Below are 13959 nucleotides of genomic sequence, written 5' to 3'. Positions count from 1 at the left end.
CAGCAATGAAAGAGCAAACTGTATCAGAATGGCTGGGATGTGTGTGTACACATGCATGTGTGTGTGAGTGCACACATGTGGCCCCTGACCTCTGAGCCAGCATCACATGCGGCCCTCAAGACTAAAAAGCATGTGCACCTGTTTTAGTGTGATATTCTAATGCAGCCAGTGAGTCAGAACATTGGTCCATCTACTCAGTATTGTCTACATTGACTGGCAGTGGTTCTCAGATTTCAGACAAAAGCCTTTTTTGGCTCTACCTAGAAAAGCTAGGGGTTAAAACTGGGACCTTATGTATGAAAAGCACTGCTTTACTACTAAGCTTCAGTGGCAGACCCATCCTCTTTGCTGCTGAAAGAAACCAGGGACAGTGAGAACCGTGGACAGGACAGACCATTGCCTAAGACCTCTCAGGTCATACCCCCTTAGAGTAATCCCACCCAGCAGTTCCTTGTATTGGCTGAAAGGAAGCAAAGTGCACTTATTTCCCTTTTGCCAACATGGCAACACAGTTAACCCTCCCTGGTGGGCCAAAAGCTAGAACCTGTTCAGTGCCTTATGCTGCTAGGGTTCTGCAGCACTATGTGGAAACTGTGTAGGCAGAATTCTCAGCCAGTCAGATCTGGGGGAAACCAGAATAATTCCAATCCCTCCTTGTTCTGAAAGGGTAGGTGATCTCTGGATATCCACATGACTAACATCCACTCTAAGGGGGAGAAAGACTGAGAGAGAGTGCATGTGTGTGTTTGTGTGTGTGTGTGTATGCACACAAACACAAATATTGTTTACTCATGGGATACTATCTTACAGGCATAGCTATTTAGATAACATTACAGAAAATTATCAGACTTTCAGAACTTTATATGATCCATGCCTACAAACAGCTGCACAAGCAAATAAATGCTGAGGATAAGACATACCAGTCATTGTATCAACACTAGATTACAAATCATGGCATTATGTAGACACTGAAGATATGTTATCCTAGTACGGTGAATTGACTGACCAGCACAAATATTTAGGATCAGAGTACAAGAATTGTATGTTTGTAATTAGAGAAACCATATAGCAAACCTTCCTTTTGCCTTGGGCGTTAGTACATTAAATACACAACTGTGTATAATTGAGGGAAAGCCATACAGCAGCCTTCCCCAACTTGGTGCCCTCCAGATGTTTTGGACTACAGTTCAAAGCATCTCTGACCATTGCCCATGCTGGCTAGGGCTGATGGGAGTTGAAGAGCAGAACATCTGGAGGGCACCAGGTTTTGGAAGGCTGCCATATAGGAATGCAACAAACCAAAATAAGTGTTAGATATGCTTACAAAGATTGCTTCAATGTTCCCATTTTTTTAGCTTTCAAAGTACAACAGAACTAAAAATTCATATTTGATATTTCTTTGAAGTATAGAGGTTTTTTTTTTAAAGTGCTCCTGTTTGCTTCATAATCTAAAAAAATAAGTTATAAGTGACTTTCCTAATAGCAGACCTACCTCTCCACCAATGGAGAGGGAGGTCCACATCATCCAATGGTTTCTTAGCTGGTCATCTCGGGAGCTCAGGATTGCTCCTAAGAGAGATAATAATTTCTTTTTGAAAATATGTGAGCAAAAATGTTCTTCTAAAAAGTTTTTAAAATTTAATTACAATATTCATGTGAATTAATGCAGGTTAAAGACTACAGGGTAAGGGAGGTTCACAATGTGAGAGACAACACGCAGGGAAAACAACACACACATACAGAAAGATATCTATACCTTCTTTTTAACATGAATATTAGAGATTTTTTAAAAAGTGCTATCAAGATAGTGTATCAGTCATCAGACAATGGGCAAAAAATAAAAATTCCAAAATCCATTTTAGGGAAATACTTTTATTAGGCCAACTCAAAGGTCACAAACAGTGTGCAAGCTTTCAAATTCTCCAGAACTCTTTATCTGGCTAGATCAGAAGTGGGGAACATCTGACTGCAGTTTGCCAGACCTCCCAGCAGTCCACGCCACCTGCTTGGCCACATCCCTGTATCCCCTTAGTGATAGCTTCCCTCTGCCCCTCCTTGCATCGCTTCTGGTGCAGTGAATTATTCTTCTCTACTGCCCTTCAGAGCTGTTTGTGGCTGATTGGCTGATTGTATGCTACCAGTGTGCATCTGCTCCTGCTCCGTCATAGTTAAAACTTTTCCCTGTTGAAGTCCTGAATGGTGGATCATTTCTTTTCTTGTTGCTGGGGTGGGGGAGGCTGCAGAGAACTGAAAGTGCAATCTGTGGGGAGTTGTATTTATTTTGGATGATCTCTGTTTTGGATTATTTTTGAATGGCAGGACTGCAGAGCTCCAAAAGTTTGGGTTGCTGTCTTAGATTTTGGTTTGGTCCTACACAGAAGTTGAAGACTGGAATCCTTTGCACACTTTCATGGAAATAAGGTCCACTGAATTCAGTGGGACTTACTTATGAGTAGACATGCATAGGCAGATAGGGAAGACTCACACTGGTTGGCCCTGCCCACTTCCCCTTTGTCTCTGTTTCTGCTGGAAGCCTGGAATCCAGTCCCTAAAACAATTCCAAGACTGGAATTTGGTCCTTGGGCTCAAAAGGTTTCCCCACCTCTGGAAGATGGTAAACAAGGTAAAAGCGTGGGGTGGGGAAGGGTAGAGGAAAAATGCCAGCTAGTATTGAAGCCATGGATTCTGCATTTAGTCATAATCTTAAAATGTAATGTGAGAAGAGGTTGCAGACATTTAAATTAAGCTACAGTACAGCCTTCCCCAGCCTCGTGCCTGTGGTACCTGAAGATCACAGTGGAAGCCAAGGTCATCTGATAGGGTCGGATCTGGACAATGAGATCCAATTTATATCAAACAGTCAGGTCAAGGCAAGTGAGATTGAGTCAGGTGCCTAGAGTCTGGTCAAGGTAACTGCAGCAGGCACAGCAAGCTACACAAAGGCAGAAACCGTCTAGTATAGAGCAGCAGCAATCAGGACCATGGATAGCTTGGAGTGAACTTTGCTGGCTGGAACTCTCTCCTACTAGAAATATAGGAGGCTGTTGTCTCAGCAGGTAGGTAAAGCCAAGTGAACATATGGGGGCTAAACCTGTCCAGATCAATCACATTAAAAATGTGTTTTACTTTCATTTACTCCTTACCTTTCAAAAGGAGATATTAATCCACAAAGCAAGTTATCGCTGCAGTATGCATGAAACATTTCCGATTCATTAAGTGATAAATTGCCTTCAGTTCCTCATGATGCTGAGAGATATAGAAGCTACAAGGACTATGTTTTCAAAATCGTGATGCATCTAAGATGCTTAACTGCAAACCACAATCATTTTTAAAGTACTCGGCTTCCTCTAACCATGCACTGAAGATATGAACACCACTAGCTCTAAATTCCCAGTGAATAAAAACACTTACGTCAGAGCCTCTTATTCTCCCTCTCACATAAGATTAGAAGGCATCTAAGTACTGTTCTCATGCATATTAAAATGCATCTTTTTTAAAGGAAAAAAGCAGTTAAAATGCTAGCATTTATGTTGCTTAGTGACAGAAAAAACAGAAGTTGTATCAATCAGCCCTAATGAAATCTTTAATAGCTACTGATGCAACACACAAGACATTCAACAATGTTGTTTTCAACTTTCAATAAATCTGAACATTTGCCTGAAAAAAATGATTTTAGTAGTTCATCTGCTTTAATGTTCACCACCATGCTAAGTCACTAAACTCTGACATCAGAGTTGGTTTCTGTAGAAACTGATACAACAGTAATTAAACAGGAACTTAAGAGAAAAAACTTTTTTTTCATGTAGTTGTCACTGCAAATGATATAATACTGTCCTATAACATAAATTTGAACACTTGCTGGCTGAGTCACTCTAGACCCCACATTAACTCAATTATATTCCTCAGTATATTTGCTAATTTGAAAAGCTACATCCAGTGAATCCTAAATATTGAGTAGCAGCCACATAACAGAAGGGAACTGAACAGAACTTGGAAGCTCAACAGCTGTTTAGTGTGGGCAGTAGTGACAGAAGCACAGCATAAGTATCAGGGACAGAAAAAACAGGTGTTGGGCAACTGCATAGTGCTCTCAATCCATTTTTCCTTCACATTCAGCCCTCTTTCATCCTTGGCTTCCTGGCCTACAGCCCTCCAAACCTCTCTTATCTTTCCGCTTCCTTCCTCTTCCTACCTTCATCTACTTACAAGCTTTATCTGCTAATGCAAAGTTCCTTTAGTTTGTCCATTCCAGCCCTTTAATTGGTGTGTCACAATCTGGAACATTTGCAGCATAAATAAAGACCAGATGGGTGTAGTCCTGATTTGAAGAACTGGTGCTTTAAGCACTCTTACAGCTACTGTAAGCAGCAGGGGTTACAACAGGAGTGGGCAACAGGTAGTTCAGGATCTACCAGTAGAACTCTGAGTGACAAGTCAGAAACCTTTGCCAATCACACTAAAAAGCTCCATCCACCTAAATTAGGTTGCTGAAAAAGAATGTTTGGGGGAAACCAGGAGTGGATTTTTGTGTGAAAGGACGTGTGAGCGTGGTTTTGGTACTGATCACAAATTCCTGGGCTGAGCATGTGCCCTGAGGCTTAAGTCTTGGTGTATGTCTGCCTGTGCCACTATTTTGCACGTGGGCTCTGGCTGCTGGACCTCAAGCTTGTAATAAATAAAACAAAGTAGATCCTGCAAGCCTGAAATCTGCCCACATCTATCTTACAGAATATCCTCATGTAAATGAATGTAGTATTATATTGCTTATCAAATAATGTCTCAAGGACTTTTCAATAAATGTAAATAGCTTTCATTTAAGTAATGAAGATAACTTCTTCAGTTTTTAAAAAGAAGCTTTAAATGTAGCATATTACTAAGAAGTAGGCATCTGCAAATAAAAGAATTGGTCTGTCAGTTCAAATCAATATGTGAAATTCAGTCCTGCCTAAATTCTGGCCCTCATGATTCCATTACAATGCAACTGTAACAGCAGAAGTCACAACTGGCAGAATTCATCTTTTAACAAAGGTGGCACAGCATTCCTGTCAAATCTAGATTCTACAACCTCTGTTCCATTAGCTCCCTGGTCCAGTCCTCCGACCCTCTTATTTATCCACTTCTTTCCTGTTCATACAGCTCTACTTTCTTCACACACCCCACTATCCAGCTCCTCCTTTTCAGACCACTACTTTGTTCCCCGCCCTCTTGAGAAGTAGAAATAACATTATCCCCAAATTATGCGGCACTAGCTGGGGCTCGACAGTGGATACGCTGAGAATGACCGCACTCAGTCTGGTTTACTCAGCAGCAGAGTATTGTGCCCAAGTGTGGCTTAATAGTTCGTACACGAGAAAGATAGATACGCAACTGCATGAGTCAAAGCGCATCGTTAGTGGGACGATACGACCTACCCCCACATACTGGCTGCCTGTCCACATACCACCTCCGGATGTAAGACGAAACAGTGCCCTTCTTCAAGAATATCAGAAGATTATTGACAATCTCCAGCTACCAATATTAAATGATGTAACCTACTTGGAGCGAAACAGGCTAAGATCGAGACATCCAGCCATTTCTACCGCTAAAGCTCTTCTAGAATATGATTTTAATATCCTCAACATGTGGAAACAACATTGGCTAGGAAACTGTCCTCCACAATGCCGAAGCTTGCCCTGCATCTTGGAAAAACCACCTGGTTTTGACCAGCCCCATGTGATATGGACAACCTTGAACTGAATTCGCATGGGTCATAGTAGATGTGCAGATGCCCTTTATAAATGGGGCAAAATAACATCATCAGATTGTGATTATGGGGCTGAAAAACAAACTATCCAACACATAGTGACAGAGTGTCAAAACCAAGCCTACAGTGGAGACTTTGCTGATTTCCTGGCTGTGACAACTGAAGCAAAAAACTAGATCTGTAACCTAGACATACGTTTGTGATCTTCCTGTCTATATTTTATATTTCATATTTATTATGCTCTATGTTTTTATTGTAATGCGATGTGAATGTATCAATCAATCAATCATCACGGAGAAGGACCCCTGAGGATGCTCTTAGGGTCCAGGCAGGCACATATGGGAGGAGGTGATCCTTCAGATTACCTGGCCCCAAGCCGTTTATGGCTTTGAAAGTTAATACCAGCACTTTGAAATGGGCCAGGAAATGGACTGGCAGCCAGTGAAGCTGGAAAAGTACTGGCGTAATATGATCTCGTTGGCCAGTCCTTGTTAATAATCTTGCTGCCCTATTTTGGACTAGCTGAAGTTTCCGGACTTTTTTTTCAAAAGCAGCCCCACATATAATGTATTGCAGTAATCCAGACAAGAGGTTATCAGAGCATGGATAACTGTAGCTGGGCTATCTCTGTTCAGATCAGGGCATAGTTGCTATATCAGCCTAAGCTGATAAAAATTGCTCCATGCCACTGAGTTCACCTGTGACTCAAGTGACAGTTCTGGATCCAAGAGCACCCCCAAACTACGAACCTGATCCTTTAGGGGGAGTGCAACCCCCTCCAGAACAGGTTGAAATTCAGATAGCCGGGCAGACAAACCACCCATTAACAGTGCCTCCATCTTGTCTGGATTGAGTTTCAGTTTGTTGGCCCCCATCCAGTCCATACCATGCCCTGGCATTGATTCAGAGCAGCCACTGCCTCACCTACATTTGATGAAAACAAGAGGTAGAACTGGGCATCATCCGCATATTGATGGCACCTCAGCCCACACCTTCGGATAACCTCCCCCAGTGGTTTCATGTAGATGTTAAACAGCACAGTGGATAAAATAGAGCCCTGTGGAACCCTATGGCATAATTGCCAAGGCACAGAGCAATAATCCCCCAGCACCACCTTCCAGAATTGGCCATCCAAGTAGGAGCGGAACCACTGCAGTGCAGTGCCTCCAACTCCTAACCCAGACAACCTATCCAGAAGGATACCATGGTCAATGCTATCGAAAGCCACTGAGAGGTCCAGGAGAATCAACAGGGTCACACTCCCCGTCCCTCTCCCAGCAAAGTTCATCCCACAGGAAGACCAAGGTAGTTTCTGTTCCAAAACCAGGCCTGAAGCCTGATTGAAATGGATCTGGATAATCCGTTTCGTTCAGGAGTGCCTGGAGTTGTCCCGTAATCACTCGCTCAAGCAACGTGCCCAGGGAGGGGATGTTGGCCACTGGCTAGTTGTTAAAGTCCTCTGGGTCCAGCTTAGGCTTTTTCTGAAATGGCCTGATTATCACCTCTTTTAAAGAGACTAGTTCCACTCCCGCTCTCAAGGAGGAATTTACAACCTCATGGACCCAGCTGGACATCCCCTCCTTGTTTGATGTAATAAGCCATGAAGGGTAAGGGTCGAGGCTTGGCCATCCACCTTGTCTGCACCCTCAGGCCTCAATAACTGAAACTCATTCAATAAAACTGGACCCGTGGTGATCTGGATGCTTCAGCTAAAGGAACTGCATTAATTGTGGAGTCCAATTCATGAAAAATCTAAGCGACTTTATCTTCAAGGTGTCATGCAAACTCGTAACAGCATGCTACCGAGGATTCCACACTTTCTCTCCCTGCCCCAGAATGTAACAGGCCGCGAACAACTCAGAAAAGCTCCGCTGGGCAACACTGGAAGATGCAATGGTGGTGGTGAAGAACTCTCTCTTTCCACCCTCACCACCACAGAGTAGGCTCCATAACGAGCTCTTACTTGTGTTCGGTCAGACTCAGCACAAGTTTTCCTCCACCTGCATTCTAGCTGTCTCCTCTCTTGCTTCATTGCCCTCAGCTCGGGTATATACTAAGGAGCAGGCTGGGCTCTGCTCAGAGGGAGAGGGCGCTTGGACACAATCATGTCAACTGCCCCAGTCAACTCTGCATTCCACAGAGCAACCTGGGCTTCAACAGGAGCACCAGCCATACCAGCAGGAAAATCCCCTAGAGCCCTCTGGAATCCCTTGGAATCCATTAGCCACCGGGGGCAGACCATTTTAATAGGTCCCCCACCCTTGCAGACAGGAAAGGCTGCTGAGAGTCTAAACCTCAGTAGGAAGTATCTGACCATGACAAGGGGACAGATATTAATTCCCCCACTTTCAGATCACCATCCTCCTGCCCAGTTGAGAAAACCAGATTAAGCGTGTGTCCTTTTACATGCATTGGGCCGATGACATGTTGGGACAGCCCCATGGTTATCACGGTGGCCATGAAGTCCTGAGCCACCCCAGATACAGCAGCCTTGGCATGTCAGTTGAGATCCCCCAGAACCATCATCCTAAGGGTCCTCAACACCAAGTCCAAGACCACCTCCGTCAGCTCAGGCAGACGGTCTGATGGGTGGCGGGGTGGGTGGTACAGCAGCAGAATGCCTAATCTGTCCTGGTGCCCAACACAAGGTACAGTCATTCAAGATCTGCACTCAAACAAACAGGATGCCTAGAGAGGGGGATCAAATTCCTATAGACCAAGCGTTACCTTTGCACTTATTTGGAAACTTCAGCTGATTCAGAATGCTGCAACCAGACTACTGACCAGGGCCAGTTATAGGGAGCATGTGATCTCTATGTTACAACAGCTTAACTAGCTACTGGTTCATTTCCAGACATAATTCAAAGTGCTGGCTATGACCTACAAACCAGTTCATCTGTGACCAGGCTGTCTGAAAGACTGTACTCTCCCATTAATGGCTACCTAGGTTTTAAGATTTTTGAGTCAGGCCGGTCTGTCCCACCAACGTTCAAAGCTCATTTGGCAGGAACTTAAGAGAAGGCCTTCCGAATGGCTGCTCTTAGGCTCTGGGACTCCTTGCCAAGGGAGGCCTGGCTAGCCTCATCTCTGATGATCTCCCACTGGCAGACAAAAACATTTTTATTTAAGACAATTTATTTAAAACATTAAAGTAAAACCTTTAAAACACAGGAACAGCAACCATAAAAGCCAATAAATCCCACCAGAGCCATAAAAACAATACTAAAATCAATTATGAAACATGTTTGGACAAATACTGTTCACCTGGAGCCAAAACAACATGAGAGTTGGCACTAGGTGAGGTTTCTGGGGGAGGGCATTCCAAATGAAGGGGCTATGACAGAGAATCCAGTCACCACCCACCTAACCACAGAAGGGGCGGGCACAGGAGAGCATCTGATGATGACAGAAGGATTCAGGCAGGTTTGTGCAGAAAAAGGCAGCATTTCAGGTAATCAGGCCCCAAGCTTTTTAGGGCTTATGTAATAACTAGAGCTTTGAATTGTATCCAGAAATAGATTAGAAGCCAGTGTATCTGTACAGGATGTATTACCTAAGGCTGAACCTAGTTAGTAGCCTAGCAGCTGCAGTTTGGCTAACTGAAGTTCCCAGGAAGTTTTCAAAGGCAGTCCCGCATACAATGCTTGGCAGTAGCCCAACTGAGAGGTTTTCAGGCTTTCTCTGTTCAGGAGGGGTCACAGTTGATGTACCAGCCTTGCCTAGTGAAAGAAACTTCATAGCACAGATGCCACTTGGGCCTCCAATGACAACATTGGATCTATCAGTATTCTCAAGTGGCATTCTTGATCCTTAGAGCAGGTATCCTGTAGCCCTTCCAGGCGTTGCAGGACTCCAACTCCCATCAGTCCCTGCTAGCATAGCCCAGGGATAATGGAAGTTGAAGCCCAACAATATCTGGAGGGGACACAGGCTCTCCACCCTTGCTTTAGAGGCAGTGCAATCTCATTCAGAACAGCATGAACACCACTTCCCTGTTTAGACAAACCACCTACCCACAGGACATCCATCTTACTTGGACTGACTGTCAGTTTATATTACTAATCCCACATATTGATTCTGATATTCTTGATATCAGATTATTGACAATCTCCAGCTACCAATATTAAATGATGTAACCTACTTGGAGCGAAACAGGCTAAGATCGAGACATCCAGCCATTTCTACCGCTAAAGCTCTTCTAGAATATGATTTTAATATCCTCAACATGTGGAAACAACATTGGCTAGGAAACTGTCCTCCGAAGCTTGCCATGCATCTTGGAAAAACCACCTGGATTTGACCAGCCCCATGTGATATGGACAACCTTGAACTGAATTCGCATGGGTCATAGTAGATGTGCAGATGCCCTTTATAAATGGGGCAAAATAACATCATCAGATTGTGATTATGGGGCTGAAAAACAAACTATCCAACACATAGTGACAGAGTGTCAAAACCAAGCCTACAGTGGAGACTTTGCTGATTTCCTGGCTGTGACAACTGAAGCAAAAAACTAGATCTGTAACCTAGACATACGTTTGTGATCTTCCTGTCTATATTTTATATTTCATATTTATTATGCTCTATGTTTTTATTGTAATGCGATGTGAATGTATCAATCAATCAATCATCACGGAGAAGGACCCCTGAGGATGCTCTTAGGGTCCAGGCAGGCACATATGGGAGGAGGTGATCCTTCAGATTACCTGGCCCCAAGCCGTTTATGGCTTTGAAAGTTAATACCAGCACTTTGAAATGGGCCAGGAAATGGAATGGCAGCCAGTGAAGCTGGAAAAGTACTGGCGTAATATGATCTCGTTGGCTAGTCCTTGTTAATAATCTTGCTGCCCTATTTTGGACTAGCTGAAGTTTCCGGACTTTTTTTTCAAAAGCAGCCCCACATATAATGCATTGCAGTAATCCAGACATTGTACGTAACACATTTCAGACTAAGACAAACCAAAGAAGAAAGGTCCCTGCTCCAAAGAGATTATATTTACTTCGATTAACAGCCAAAAAATTCAAGATTGAGTCCTACTAGTATGTACCTAGGATGCCAGTACTGGCGCTAGGGGCAATGGAACACAAGGAATTAAGGGAACTTTGCTTCCAGGTCAAGCAATAGAATCCATAATCTCAAGAACAAAATGCCTATTGGATCCCCTCAGAAAAAGTGTGGAAGCCATGGTTCCAGTCATCAGAACAGGGCAAGTGCTATACACTCAAGTGCCAAATAAAATCAGAGTAAAGCAACATCACACAAATCAAGTTGTGGGGAGTTAAAAATAATCCAGAACACTGGTAAAATTAATCTTTGGACCATTTTAGTCTGGTATTCCTCAGAAGTAATTTGACGCATCAGAATTAATGTTGTATCATTCCAAAATGTTTCTAACCCATGTGTGTCTACATGAGGAAATTCTCTCTGTCCCTTATAGTGTACCAAAGTTTGAGAACTATTTTTATTTTCAAGCAGGTTTATAACTAGCCAACATCTGGATTGCCTATGGCAAGTATGTATGGACTCCAAGTGATAGGCACAGAAGCTTTACCATACAAGTCTCCCTACCCCTGCCACCCAAGGCCACAAATGTCTAACAAAGCACATGTGGGCAGGCATGAAAGTAATAATAATAATAATAATAATAATAATAATAATATTTGAACTAGTACTTCTGTGAACTGTGAGCACTTATTTCCAAGGCTGCTTTCAAATATAACAAAAGTATTAAATTTGAAGTTTAGTTACATCTTCAGAATGAAGCAAAACTATATTCATGTCAAAGAACACTCTCAATGTATTGCTTCCTCCTACCCCAAACAAGCATCAGTACTAACTGCCATGCATATATAATTGGAATTCATAAAAATACTACTTTATTTGGGCATTTTCAAGATTTGTAATATGTATCAATATTACAAATCTTGAAAATGCCCCAACTATTTCAAGCAAGCTTACACATCACCTTTCAGGATGCCTAGACTCACCCACATATCTGAATATGTACGTACTGTCATAACTTTGCACAAAAGGAAATCTCCCCTGCTAAAGAACCAGGGCAAGTTTCTCTTGCTTCTCTTTGATCTCTCATTTTATCTCCCAAGATTTATTCTAGTTTGCTTACTGCAGTGCATAAACCTCCCAAAGAAAATTATATACTATTTTTAAGTGTTTTGATGGCAACTGCCATCATTATGAACTATTGCAAATATACTTACATTATAGGAATATGGTTCTCCCTCCTCCATAGGTTCATCCACCATTTTAATGCCATTCAACTGCAGAAAGAAAGTACAATTAAGGTTAAAGAGAAAACAAGAATAAACATAGCATACTTCCAGTATAAATGTATTGGTTATCCAATGATCCCTGATCAAACAGAAATCTGAAAAGATGATGCCAAACTTCTGAAATGCTCTCAATATGATTAGCTATTTGTATGCAGTACCCAGTTAACAGGTAATGCAATCTGTGTTGTAGAAGTGAGAGGCAGCTGTTCTGTACTACCACACAAATGTTTGTCCAGAATGTATTAACAAATTAGGCCTTTATTTTATCTAACAAAAATAAAACAAGAAATGTCAAATCTGTATAGCAGCATTATACAAATTAGTTTCGTAAGGTACTAGCACATCTGAAACAAGAACCCAAGATGCCACAATTATTGCCTCCAGATTACTTTACATCCAACTCCATCGACTTCATCAATATTTTTCAATAGGTTATGGAATCTATAGAATATTTCGACAACCAAGCATTGTTAAGTCTCTAACAAAAGGAAGTTAGTCTACATGATGAAGGCAGGCATTATATTCTGTGTACATTTGCAGGCAATAAGACAAAGTCTTTCCAGGTGTGCTAGATTTAATGTCAAGCACTTCTGAGCAATGTTCTAGAAAATGTATGGAAAAGAAGGGCAGAAAACCCAGCATTTCTTATTAATATCAAGAGGGAACAACTGCCTAGTGCCATTTCTAAAGATCAAATCCAAGTCTCATCCCAAGTGTATGCAGTTCTCCAAAGTTGTAGTGCTAGACAGAATGGTATTGCCATGTTTCAGAGTTTTGGAAATGGTGACAGCATTAGCTTCATGCATAATGCTATGGGGCCAAACTGTCCATTAAGTTAAATATGTGATCACATGTAAGAACTTTTAAAATAGCAGCTGCGGGGGGATCAGGATTGGAACCATAGCAGGCAGGGAGAGGGGGTGAATCCACCAAGATCCTGATGAACATCTCACTGCCCCAGCTGATATTTTCTGTGGGAGTGGATTTGCTATTGATGCTAACAGCAACTTCTCTGCAGTCAAAGTCCCATCCCCACCCACCCCTGCTTTCTCTCTCCCTCTGTTTTTCTCTCTTTTAAAAACGAAATGTTTGGTCATGATTTAAAATATACAATAGAGGAGATACACCAAAAGGCAGCATATAATTTGCAGTTGAGCAAAGGGATGTTTATGCTTAGCACTCTTACATGGGTATAAAGAGAACAAAACAGAAAGAATTGATTTCACAACTGCTCCCCAAAGAAGATACAAACTCTGTAGCAAAAATGGATAGAAGTTTTAAAATATGCTTCTGAGTAGAATGAGGCTCTACATAATGACAAAGAAATATGTGTTCTTTATTATATCACCAGATAGTATGCATTCTTGTTCAGGAAATAGAAAGATTTGAAAATATATTTTTTACATTAATGATTCAAATTGCCTGGATTTAAAAGTCAAGCCACCCTACTGACAGTATTAAAATACTTAAAGAAGGGCATGAAGAAAAAGACAGTATTTAGAACTGACTTTCTATATGGGTCCTAGGGTTCAAACTACAGGAAGACAAACTACTTTAAACTCTGGCAACATTCTAAAAGTAAAGAAATAAATGTTTTAAATAAATGAATAGTTCAACAAAGGAATCAACTACTACGGAAGTTTGTAGCTTTTAAGGAGCAGGAATATATGCATTATTTTGTTAGGGAACCCTGGGTATTCAGTTAGATGGCTCATGGCATCTCCCCTTAAATCTAATTCTATTACAATGGTCTTGCTTTGAAGTTGGTAAATTTGGTTAAACAGTTGAGCCTTACTAACAAGGATATGATCTTGCCCCAACAAGTAGCATGTATTCATTCAAAACTGGAAAAGCCTGGTAATGAAGGCAAGATAATTATCCATTTTGCTATATTAATTACCATACAATTCAGTAACAAGTCATTA

General features: G+C 41.9%; 1 protein-coding gene across 2 annotated transcripts in view; it reads right to left on the bottom strand.

The window, feature by feature from the left end:
• RPS6KA6 (ribosomal protein S6 kinase A6) overlaps positions 1–13959 on the bottom strand; it is a 68039-nt gene that overhangs the window by 39796 nt on the left and 14284 nt on the right. For both annotated transcript variants that reach the window (XM_084814032.1, XM_084814033.1), the window contains exon 2: positions 11963–12022. In XM_084814032.1, coding sequence (XP_084670158.1) covers positions 11963–12022 — 60 coding nt within the window. The remainder of the gene's footprint in view (positions 1–11962; positions 12023–13959) is intronic.

This window comes from Heloderma suspectum, chromosome 9 (genome assembly GCF_057233095.1).
Source record: "Heloderma suspectum isolate Gila_16-S chromosome 9, 16-S_ref, whole genome shotgun sequence".
NCBI lineage: Eukaryota > Metazoa > Chordata > Lepidosauria > Squamata > Helodermatidae > Heloderma > Heloderma suspectum.
Note: the sequence above shows the minus strand (reverse complement) of the source record. Positions and strands in the feature narration are given on the sequence as shown.